Source organism: Oculina patagonica, chromosome 13 (assembly GCF_052425735.1).
Source record: "Oculina patagonica isolate OP01 chromosome 13, crgOcupat, whole genome shotgun sequence".
Taxonomy (NCBI): domain Eukaryota; kingdom Metazoa; phylum Cnidaria; class Anthozoa; order Scleractinia; family Oculinidae; genus Oculina; species Oculina patagonica.
The window spans coordinates 17,918,959-17,931,535 of NC_135770.1; the positions used below are offsets into that span (position 1 = coordinate 17,918,959).

General features: G+C 37.6%; 1 protein-coding gene and 2 long non-coding RNA genes across 3 annotated transcripts; 2 read left to right on the forward strand and 1 right to left on the reverse strand.

Annotated features, from left to right (window-relative positions):
* The first annotated feature begins 3,127 nt into the window (after positions 1 to 3,127).
* LOC144634398 (uncharacterized) lies at positions 3,128 to 4,981 on the forward strand. Its single transcript, XR_013567192.1, has 3 exons — positions 3,128 to 3,755; positions 4,205 to 4,284; positions 4,887 to 4,981. It is a non-coding gene; the product is annotated as an uncharacterized LOC144634398 (long non-coding RNA).
* A 95-nt stretch (positions 4,982 to 5,076) lies between these two features.
* Positions 5,077 to 7,112, reverse strand: LOC144634399 (uncharacterized). The gene is made up of 2 exons (XR_013567193.1): positions 7,017 to 7,112; positions 5,077 to 6,969 (listed from the first exon to the last, which is right to left on the reverse strand). It is a non-coding gene; the product is annotated as an uncharacterized LOC144634399 (long non-coding RNA).
* A 2,656-nt stretch (positions 7,113 to 9,768) lies between these two features.
* On the forward strand, positions 9,769 to 11,185 carry LOC144635414 (adenosine receptor A2a-like). Its single transcript, XM_078494525.1, has one exon. The coding sequence runs from the start codon at positions 9,953 to 9,955 to the stop codon at positions 10,892 to 10,894; it is 942 nt and encodes a 313-aa protein (XP_078350651.1). The 5' UTR covers positions 9,769 to 9,952; the 3' UTR covers positions 10,895 to 11,185.
* Positions 11,186 to 12,577: the final 1,392 nt, after the last annotated feature.

Sequence of the window (12,577 nt, forward strand, 5' to 3'; positions counted from 1 at the left end):
TAGGTAATCACATGATTTCGAGTGCAATTTGGGAGAAATAAGCACGAGTAAATTTTTCAAAGGCTAGCAAAATTGCACGAGCCCGTATGGCGAGTGCAATTTGTAGTCTTTGAAAAATTTACCAGCGCTTATTTATCCTAAATTGCACGAGAAAATTCATGTGATTACTTATTAATAATATGTATAAAAAATTGCGAGAAAACAACACACGCAAATCTCGTTCAAAAACAATTTATTCGAACTCGGCAAATATCATCATGCGTTTATTCAAAACAAGGTCAAAGCCCAAACAACGTACAGGTTCCTTAATGTTATAAAAGTTTTTTAGTCGAAAAATCTGGCTAAACAGTCAAACGAAATGTCTGCATAAAAGATTCTGGGTTTTACCTCTTCCAGAGATTTTCTCTTCTGCTTCTACTTGTCAAGCTTTGCTTGAGCGCTTTCAACTCGACGGTCAGCCAAGTGAATCTGTTTTGCTTTTCATTTCAACACTTCCTTGGACGAAACAATTCTCTGTCTCGTACAACAGAAAGCCTAGAAGGTCTTTTCTCTAAGTACAGTGTCTTTCAAGCGATGTTAGCATAACTTTGAGGCTATCTGGTCCATAATCTTCGAAAATGTGTTTGTTGTTTTTGAATTCGGCGTAAATAAATTTGCTCAAGCAAAGCGTGAAGCTTAGTCGGCTTGTAATTTCGATTTCGTCGTCAATTTCCTTCTTAGGAAACCATTTATTCCAAAACGAGAACCAAAAACCAGTGCTTTTCAGTCCTATGGTATTTCGAGCTGTCTTCTGGTCCTCTACTGTGCTCAAAACGCCAGCCATTTTTTTACTCGCATCATCTCGAAGCAGATCCAAACTTCGCGCCATTCAAATCGCGTGGAAGCGTTTGATTGGCTCTCTGTGGTTGCCTTTGTTTATCAACCAATCAGGATGCCGCGTTTGTTTTTTAATTTCTTTTTTTTGCACTGAATTTCCTCATTTCTGCTTCGAATTTACTAAAACTGCATTTCTCAAAGCCAATCAGATTCGAGAAATTTTTTGATGTATATTATTAATGACAATATAATCTTAGTAATTTGGGTTTCGGAAATAATACTTCCAGCGGTACCGTTTCATTTTACTTTAAAATTATCGATGCTTTTAATGTCTATTATTTTATCAAAGGAAAAAATGTTATTTATTAACGCTAATCTCCATTTACAAAACTCTTCCGAGGCTATTATTTATGTAGATGCCTACGAGAACTTTTAATTGTTAGCCGCCAGTTGTTTATCGGAAGACAACCCAGATTAAAAGTGAGATAACCAAGATGGAATAATTTGGCCACGAGAGTGGCGATTTATTGACTAAAATAGCTTTAGTGACAGCTTAATTACCAAAAACACGACGGATCGTTAGCGCAGGTGGGCGTTATTTAAACGAGCTTTTGTTTTTGTTATCGACTTTCTTACCGCCGAATCCAATAACCGTTGCAATAAACAACGAATCAATGTTACTGTTTTTCAGTCATTGCCAAATATATATTTGTCAGCATAAGTTATTTCGACCGGTCTTGCCGGAGAATGCAAAAATACAAAACAGTGACTATATTAAGTCTTGCAGTTTAATATCCTGATTGTTTCTCCATCGATTTTATTTCTAAACAGACATAGATAGAGACATAGATAGATGCATTCGATGGTTTTCCTTTGCGTTTGTACAGTTTACCAGTCCCTCTGCAAGGTATTTACACTCATAACCCACCGATTAATTTTTGCGCGCGCTTATTGGGCAAAACGCATCACGTTGTAATCAATCGGACGCGGGTATCAGACATTATAACCCACCGATTAATTTTCGCGCGTGCTTATTGGACAAAACGCATCACGTGGTACAAAATCGGACGACGGGTATCAGCCAATATACCCCGTCCGATTTAATATCCGTCGCGCGATTTTGTAGGCAAGCACAAAACAAACGAATGAAGTCTCCTTATTTAATTCTAACTTTTAATTAAATCACAGAGTTAAAAAGTCACGTAAACAATCAATTTACATTTGTTTCAACCACAGTTACGCCAGGTTTATTACGTAAATTTACTGGCGATAAAGTGCGTTGTAGAAATTAATCCGAGGGTTATAAAATAAATAAACCCCTTTCTGGCTTGCTGATATATTGGAGGATAATGCCCTTGGCTGAAAGATTGTGCTCAAAATTTCACAGTTGCCCTCGAAGCTTTGCTTCTCGGCCAACTGTTCATTTTTCGACAATCTAGCAGCCTCGGGCATTATCCTCCAATATACCAACCGCCTGAAGGGGTTTATTTACTAAATATACCGCGTCCAATTTCATATCCGTTGCCCGATTTGTTAGAGAAGTACAAAACAAGCGAGAAAAGTCACTTTTTTAGTTCTAACTTTTTATCCAAATCACAGTGTTAAAAATATCACATCAACTAATCAACTTGCATCCATTTCAACCGCAGTTACGCCGTGATTATAAGTGTAGGTGTTTTCTAATTTACTGGCGATAAAGCGCGTTGTAAAAATTAATCGGAAGGTTATAAAATAAATAAACCGCTATCTGACTTGCTGGTATATTGGAAGATAATGCCCTTGGCTGAAAGATTGTCCTCAAAATTTCACAGTTGCCCTCGAAGCTTCGCTTCACGGCCAACAATAATAATAATTATAAAAACAATATATAATTATAATAAAAACCTTCCCAAAATCCTTTGCAACTGAAAAATCGTCAATGCCAAATAACTTGGTCAGTTTGAAGTCAGCAGGAGTAGTACGTCGTATAGAAATAACTCTTACCATAAACTACTTATTGTATAAGTCGTAGGTTGATGACGTCATTAGTCACGTGACTTTGCTCAGAAGTTCGTTTTTGCTCACTGTGACGAAAATAGTTTATTACTAAAAAAGCAGTCATTGCAGCTTGAAGCACATTGGTGTGAGGCATTTCGGACTGCCCAGGTACCGAACAAAATATCAAAATTAAGGTAGCTATGCACAATTTTCAAAAAATGGGAGTCTGGGTACAAGTGCGTATCTGGCGTTGCATTAAATGCGAGGTAATAAGAAATTACATGTTGGTAGATAATTATATGTAAAGTAGTTCTTAATTAATCCCATTGTTATGACGTCATCGGTCACGTGACCAGAACGGATCACATTTTTAAATTCGCTTGAAAACTTTACTAGAACCTCTCTCTTAGGATCTTTTTTAGCAAAGTTGTAGTTTTTTAAATAGTGTTTTGAAAAATGGCCATTATTACTTTTTCGTGAAAAAGTACGGTAGTAAAAAATACAATTGAAAAGTTTGTTGGCTTCCTACTCAACGACCATTTGCATTTGAAATAAAAGAAAATTTTGCCAAAGGCTTGAGTGTATGCTCTTTATTATAGCGTGATCAGTTTCTTTTCATTGTAATTGCTTTGAGCGAGGTTGAATGTAATTTCTTTCAGACAAAGGAGTGGCGCTTGGGGAGAGTTTAAGCTGTGTCCCCCCTAGTCCCCCCTGCTTGCGGATTCCCCGCGGTCCGTATTGCGGGCGCATTTTCAAAATGGCGTCGATCTAGTGTTTTGATTTTGCAATTTCGAGTTCTATAGGATAGTTTTGTCAATGTTCTTTCTTCTTGACGCGATCACGAGTCCCGAAACAAAGGGTATTCGATATCCTTTATTTGTATTCCCGATACTGGAGAAGAATATGGAATGAGGAGGAACGGTGGAAGCTTTTCGCACAAACATTTCTAACAGAGACTTCAGGTAAGCGTTTCTCATTGTACTATAATTTCATTTTGAAGACTGGCTTAAGCTTATGTCTTCGGCGTTTATGTGAAGATTAATAAAAGTGCTAAAGATAGAATCGTACTAAAACTAAGCTGGTCTTAGCTCACTGGAATTAAAGCCGAAAAGATCTTGTAGATTTTGAGGCGATAGTGTCATAGTAATGTCACTCAGTTCGTCGAGGCATGTAACTTAATTGTTATTTATATTTGTCATCTGAATGTTAAGCTACTTCAATTTAATAAGAATCGCATCCTTTTATTATTTATACGTGAGGAAATGTTTGTCAAAATATTGACCATGCGGTAATTTCCGGCCGCAAAGAAATAAATGAGAACATTTCTGAAGTTTAAATTTCTATCTTTCCATGATGTGTATTGTATTGCCAGACATAGATTGACGTTTCTTTTGCATTTTGTTGTATACAGGTAATTTGTGGGATTATTAGAATGTCTAATTTGTAAACAGGATTTACAGAATTCTGAACTGAGGACTTTCTGAATTGCTGGTGAGTTAAACTATGGATTATAACAAGTTCAGGCAGTTATTGATCTCTTCAGCCAATCTCAGCAATTTCCATCCTCCTCTCTTCACACATTCACTACCTGAGACATTTTTAAAAGATCTACTTTTTGACCAGACATTTGCCTATGTTATAAAAAAGCTGTTTGACATTTTTTTAAGGCATGTATTTTCAGTTGTTGGATGGCCTTCAGTAGCATTTTAAACTACAGCTAGCAATGTAAAAAATTCAGATGAAGACTGACATTTTTTTCTGCAAAATTATGATTAATGAAAGGAAGGGTGCAAAGAAAATTGATTTCTTCCTGGCCTGACCCAGGTAGACTGTGCAAGGTGTAAACCATTATATGCTTGCCCAAAGTCCCATGTTTCTCTGGAAAGATCAACAACAACAAATAAAAATCCATAAATGTCATTTGGCTATCTAGCAAGTGGAAAAAATTATTGAATCCACTAGCCCAACATGAAAGCAGTCAGTTTTTTTTTTTCACACACTGAAAAAGGCCATTCAATATACAGTCTGCATGCTGGAAAAATAGCAATTTCATCAAAATAAACAGTTTTTGTTTGTTTTGTTTCTATTTACAGGTGACTTGAAGAGTGCAATGACATTTCTCTTAGTCAAAATGAACTCAAAAATACACATTGTGTTAATGTAATAAAATTGTCACATGATTGATTCCCACATGTTGCCAGTTTAAACCTGAATATACTTTAGTGACATTTATAGCTATTTTATATGTAATATGAACATCCCAGAACCCAATAAGGCTACATGTGAATACTGACACTTTATTACATGTAAGTTTTGAAACCATTCTGGGTTCATGACAAAACTATTTTGTTTTGGCATGATTGTAGATTACCCCGGCACTTTTTTGCATAACTGAAATGACTGCCACCGCAGTCCGCAGTCACCATACAAATATCAAAAATTATTTCATGCTGAACTGATTTTAATGTCACCGCAGTCCACGGTCCACGGTCCGTCACAAAAAGTTTGGTGTTTAGATTGCCTGCCACTGCGTAGTCACGCATTTCTTGTCTGCCACCGTGGTCCGCAGTCCCATAGTGAACATATGGGACAGAATGTTTTGTGTTTAGAGAGGCCTACTTATTCATTTCGGTTAGCCTAAAATGCACTTTGGTTAGCCTGTTCACGGTTAGCTATCTATATTTGTAAGGGCAACACTATATATTGTTAACATGTAGAATTCTGGGTACACTACGGACTGCGATTTGGTTGCTTGCGGTTAGCCTTTATATTGTGTTCAGGATATCTACTGTTCTTAAATCCACTACGGGACTGCGGACCAGGGTGGCAGGCGATTATAACATTTACTAGCATTTCTTAGAATCGACTACGGGACTACGGGCCCTGGTGGCAGGCGATTAGCAGACTTTGTATTATTTTCAAATAAAACACTATGGGACTGTGGACCGCGGTGGCAGGCAATTATAACAATTAAATCCAATTTTGATCAATGGACTGCATGACTGCGGACTGCGTTATGAGTGAAATATAACTTAACAACAAAATTTCACTGCGGACTGTGGACCACGGGAGCAGATGAATAATGGCGGGGTATTCTACAATTGCTCCTTTGTTTCAATAAAAATAATGAAATTACAGAGAATTTACGAAATTATTATCGCAGACCATAAATTTACTCTAGCACAGGCTTAAGTGTCTTCAATAGTGTAAAGGTCGGGACAACTTATGCGACTTGACAGGTCGCGGCGACAAGTCGCTCCATGTGTACTGCTTACAACTAAGTCGCTGCAACAAGGTGTTTGTTTGGTGCACAAACAGCTAATTTGGAAGAGGGGGAATGCAAACTAGTTTTCCATATTCAATATGGCGAAAATACATGACGCGCTCTCAAACCAGTTTGAATTCGTGCAACACGTCGCAGGGACAAAATTCTGTTGCAGCGACACAGTTTGTCGCATGTCACACTAGGCGACTGTCGCCGCGGCGTGTTGCAGCGACGTGTCGCCTAGTGTGTCCAGACCTTAATGGCAGTTTAATTATAATGTGTGGTTCCAAAAATATCCATACCTACCCCAAGATTGGACCCTTCCGACCCCCTGGAACTTTCAGTTTAGCTTCATACTTTATTTTAAAAATTTGGGCTATTGCGCCCTCCCTCCCCTTCGGAATTTCCATTGACCATCCTTGGGGTGAGTATCAAATTTTCTGGAACCGCACAATGTAGGCATTTACTTATAAAAGTACTGTAAGCTGCAGATTTATTCAGACTAATCTATTTTTTAACCTTTTCACATTTTCCTGTTTTCTATGGAATATATAATTATATATTGTTTTTACCGGTTTTACTTGTAATAATAATAATAATAATAATAATAATAATAATAATAATAATAATAATAATAAAACCTTTATTTGAGTGTCAAAAACTAAAATAGCAGTAATAAAACCACTAAATGGGGACACTTTAAAGTAAAAGAAAAAAAAAACAAAATCGAAATATCCTAATAAATGCTAAAATCGGTTAAAATTGGTTAAAATATTTACAATATATACAAGTTAAAATACAAGATAAAATATTTTCAATATATACAGTTAAAATACAAGCTAAGAACTTACATTAAGAACTACATAGAATACAATTAGCGCAGCAATTATCATTCATTAAAATATCTAAGTCTAGCTTACGAATGTTTTTCTTAAAAGATGACAGTGTTGGTAAACACCTAATGTCCTTTGGTATTATGTTCCATATCTTAGGCCCAACGTATCTGATCGTATGTTTGCCATATGTGACTGTATTAAATCTAGGGATAACAAATTCTGTTCATTTTTCGGACAATCTTTCAACCTCGAGCATTATCCTCCAATATACCAGCCGCCTGAAGGGCTTTGTTTACTAAATATCTCTTATATTGTTATATCCTTTTATTTTTAACTTTTATAGCGAAGCTCCCGTGCGCGCCGAAGGTGCGCGCGAGCGGAGCTTCCATAGGTAAGCAAATGGGAATCCATTGAACCGAAAAATTTTGGGAGTCGCGTACGTACGTACGTACCTACGCACGGATTAACGAAATTAAAAACAGCAAATAATGCTCGTAGGGCAAGACAAAATATAGACAGCAAAACATCTGAGAGGTTTATTATCCAACTGCTCTATTTTGTTTGTCTTTTTTTCATGTGTGAGTGTATCGAAACATCGATGCGCCTTTACGCAAAAAACGTGGGTCTCGTTTGATCGCTACACGGTTAAATTTTAATTTTATTGGTCTCTGATCGCATTTTTTGTAACCGTAAAACAAGCAATTGACCTTATCTTCTATCGACTGAATAATGTGGACGTTTCAGTTAGATCTAAACGAAATTATGGTATGAAAACGCGGGGAACTTTGTTGCACGGTGTTCACTGTGTAGGGTGAATGAATCCGTGAGTAGTAAGAGGAGCGACAGAGAACTTTCGTTATAATGAAATATTTCTCGCACGATGTCCTTAAAAGTCATCTATATTCCGTGAATTTGTGGAAAACAAAAAAAGATTTACGTAGAGACACGAGACAATTGCGAATGATATTTCTATGCAATTCCAGTTTGCTTGTTTCTGTTGTTTGCGGACGGAATCTACGGTTGTCATCATTAATAATACAATAACTTTAGCAAATGTTAGTGTTGAAACGAAGCTTGCCACTGCATAAAACAAGTCCTCTGAAGAAAGAGACAGGACCCTGATGCAAGGTAACAACCTGTATTGAATTGCTGAGCCTGATTTTATGACAGAAAATTTCATGTTCTTCTTACTTTCTGAACGTAGTTTCGATAGATTCGATCGGCAAGGTTTAGATCTATCCGTAAATACTTTGCCGCTTTCAGTCGCTTTAATATGTAGTACATTTAAGCTTAAGCTTGCATGTCAGTTCATTTTATTTTGTTCCCCTTGAGTTGGTTTTATTATGCCATGGATTTACTGATTATCTATTGCCGTAAGTTGATTTTCTTTGACCGTAAAAAGTCTAATTCTAATCCCTTGCCGTGATGTTCTGTCAGATGAGAGTTTATTTCTTATTGCTGTGAGTTTATTCCGTCTTTCAGTCGCAAATTTTCTCAGCAGAAAAAGTTCATACCGTGTAAGTGACGTTTCTAGAAGTGTTAAACGACGACAAAGCAGAAGTGAAAGCTCGAACAAAATTAATTTATTTAAACTAAACTTCGTATTAACAGTGATTTGGTTATACACAAACAGGTAAACACAAACGATATTATTGCCCGACGTTTCGGCGACATCATGACGCCATTATCAAGGGTAAATTGAGAATAAATAATTAAATGCGAGGTTCAAAGAGATAAACATTTGCATAATGGTGGTGGCTTGTTCTGAAAATCAAGTTTACCCCATCATTTTCAGTTTGGAAAACAAAGTCTATTGTTATCGAAGTAGAGCCAACTTTCTTGATACGATATATCTGGGAAAAAACTACATTTTCTTAATCATTAACGCCAAGGCAAAACAAGAAGAACGTCGACGGTATGCCAAACCGACGAAACGACCAGTAATAGTGGACTCAAAACGTTCATGTAGACAATTACCGAACTGTGACGTCTCAACGAATTCAAAACAAGAATGCAAAGCGAACCGCATGACTTCGCAGTATGGATTAATTAGAAATCAGCTTTAATAACTTACCAGAGCTTCCTTGCTCTTTTTTAAGCAACATTAAAGACCCGTTTACACAGACGCTTTTTGCTGCGATTTTTGCGGTGTTTTACGCGGGAATTCCAAATCGCTAAACGATCAAACAATTTCGTCCAACACTGTGTTGGTCGCACACGACATGGGGTGTGCGTTTTCCTGCTGAAGTTATGAAGCGACGTCATTTAGATTCAGTTTCTGCCTGATTGGTTGCGTTTACCAGCCTGCGCTTGCTCTATTTGCAGAGGTGGCTAAACTATCAAACATTTGCTCGTGAAGCATCATATCATCTATTTTACTTGTAAACAAGCAAAATATCCGAAAAAGGTGAGGTATCAAATGTTTTGAAATTACATCAAAAGATAAAATAAATCGCCACGAAATCGCCGCTAGTTTGTTTACACGCGTGATTTTGAATCGCCGAGTAAATCGCCCCAAACAACACCACAAACAATCGCCTGTGTAAATGGGCCTTTATTAGTTGTTGATTTGACAGGTTAATAGCATTGTCGATCTTCTTTTCTTTATCATGCAAATTTCGCCTCATTATTGATTCATGAAGAACCTTTAATATTACTAAATGAACCAACTCTTATAAAAGCGTTTCCAATTTAAAGTAGATTCAGGTTCTGAAATCAATGTGGTGAACTGTGGCAAACCGTGTTAAGTATGGTCAGGAGAAGTGTTTCATATTCTCCTAATAAATAAAGCAAAAAAAAAATATATATATATATATATATAAACATCCTGTGAAGCATGTTCATTTGTTATCATAATCACCTGTTAGATAATAGCTTCGGGTAATTAACATGCGATAACATGTGCATGACGGTTGTCATGTTTCAAGATACGAAAGGCAACTACGAAGGTAGTGATCATTCACTGTGGTGAAACCGACATGTAAATTCAGAGCATAAAAAACATCAGTCCGATTGAGTGATCCTGGTTGAATTGTGTAAATCTCCTTAGTACAGAAGAATGGTAACTGCAAACGTTACTAGAGGTGGAAACAAGATTGAAACACTAGAACACAAGCTTTGCTCAGCTAGTTTAACGGAGGGAATACAGGAACAGTTGCTATATATTTCATCATTCAACATTTTTCTTTCCATAACTGCATTTCTTGGAAATGCTCTGATCCTAGTGGCCCTTCGAAAGGAGACTTCTCTTCATCCGCCGTCCAAACTGTTGCTTCGTTGTCTGGCAACAACTGATCTCTGCGTTGGTCTTATTCAACAGCCCGTCTATGCTATCTCGCTGATGTCGCTAGCTCACGAAAAAAGGGATCTTTGTCGCCACATGCTAGCTGCAGCTTACATAGCAAGTTATCTCCTATGTTCTGTGTCTTTACTTACACTGACTGCAATAAGCGTGGACAGACTTCTTGCCCTGTTGTTACGGCAGAGATACAGACAAGTTGTTAGTTTGAAGCGAACAAATGTGATTGTAGTTAGCTTTTGGGTTGTTTCTTCTATCGGTGCGGTAACTTACCTTGAAAATCATCAGATAACCATCTGGTACGGCCGTTTAGGCATTTTATTTTGTGTAGTAACTTCGATTGCCTCGTACGCAAAGATTTTCCTTAGCCTACGTCATCATCAAACTCAACTACAAGACAATGTTCGACAACAACAACCGAGCCAAGCAATTCCACTGAACATAGCGCGATACAGAAAGGCAGTGTCCAGTGCACTGTGGGTGCAGTTGACATTAGTTGCGTGTTATTTACCGTATGGTATAGTTGGAGCTTTCAGCTATAACACACTATCTCCATCGAAAAATCTTGCTTTGTTCATAACAGCAACTCTAGTGTACTTAAACTCATCATTAAACCCGTTTCTTTACTGCTGGAAGATCAGCGAAGTAAAACAAGCAGTAAAGCAGACAATTAGAGACGCATTTTGCTGTTTATCGACTTAGTTCATTGCCGATTTATACCTCTGCCTCGGAGACCTGCCAAAGTAGAGCTTACAAAATTGAAAAAGATACTTAATGGAAATTGGTGCCTTAGTTTACAATACGCATTATTTACAGACTGATTGAAATAGCCGAATGATAAATGAGACACGAAAAATGTATTTGTTTGGACGCCAACATTTTCAATATTATTCAAATTACTCATTTCTGTTTCCCAGCTGAACAGCAAATATTGCGAAACTCTTGTATATTTCACCTGCTGTGTAAACAACATGCTAATTATTAAAGCGTTTGCTTAATGAGAAAACAGAACTTTCTAGACCTTTTTGATGGCACGTTTAGTCGTTGTATTGCCAAATAATGGAGCATCCAATATAATTTGTCAAAAATGCGTCCCTGTCATCCTAGGAAACCCATGGCATGTTCTGAACTGAATGTTTATAGTTTTGAATTGTTTAGATTAACGATTGGAAACAGGGCAGTTAGTGGGGGCCCGAAGGAAAGGCAAAACTGCAGTTTCTTCTTTCCCTGATAATTTTTTTTGAAGTGTGCCCATGCAGTGAGCTGTGTTCCCGGGAGTAAACTGTGATCATAGCACAAGCGCGATCGCGCAAAATAGACAAATTTTGATCCTTATGCTTTCCGCAAACATCCAAATACAATGCGCTTGTGCTTTTGCTTGAGTCGAAGCCGTTTTCACGGAGAAATAAAAGCTGTTATTATTGTGCTTGTGCTTGTGTCGCTTGTGAAAACCAGGCTTAAAAGCTCAGTTTTAAAATTCGCGCAATAGTAAACCATTTTCCACTTGATTGGCTTTTTCGAAAGAGTATTGTTGTAGTCTTGGTGACTATCTCGCTGATGTCACTAGCTCACGACAACAGAGATCTTTGTCACCACACACTAGCCGCAGCTTACATAACAAGTTATCTTCTATGTTCTGTGTCTTTGCTTACACTGACTGCAATAAGCGTGGACAGACTTCTCGCCCTGTTGTTGCGACTGAGATACAGACAAGTAGTAACTATGAAGCGAACAAATGTGATTGTAGTTAGCTTTTGGGTGGTTTCTTCTGTTGCTGCAGCTATCTTACCTTGTTGATCACCAAATAACCATCTGGGTTGGTCGTATAATTATTTTATTTTGTGTGGTAACCTCGATTGTCTCGTATTTAAAGATTTTTCTTACCCTACGGCATCATCAGACTCAAGTACAAGATCCTGTTCAGAAACAACAACAACCGAGCCAAGCAGTTCCACTGAACATAGCGCGATACAGAAAGGCAGTGTCCAGTGCACTGTGGGTGCAGTTGACATTAGTTGCGTGTTATTTACCGTATGGTATAGTTGGAGCTTTCAGCTATAACAGGCTATCTCCATCGAAAAATCTTGCTTTGTTCATAACAGCAACTCTAGTGTACTTAAACTCGTCATTAAACCCGTTCCTTTACTGCTGGAAGATCAGCGAAGTAAAACAAGCAGTAAAGCAGACAATCAGAGACGCACTTTGCTGTTTATCGAGTTAGTTTATTGTCGAGTTATACACCTTTTTTCCTGCCAAAGTAGAGGTAACAGAATTTAGAAAGATATTTTATGGAAATTGGTCCTTAAGTTCACAATACGCATTTGCTACGGACTGATATCAGTCTCAAGTTAAGTGACGTCACACCTAGCTGTAGTTGGTGCTTTC

What these genes read in the sequence shown, in the direction of transcription:
- LOC144635414 (XM_078494525.1), top strand. Translation starts at nt 9,953, where the DNA reads ATGGTAACTGCAAACGTTACTAGAGGTGGAAACAAGATTGAAACACTA.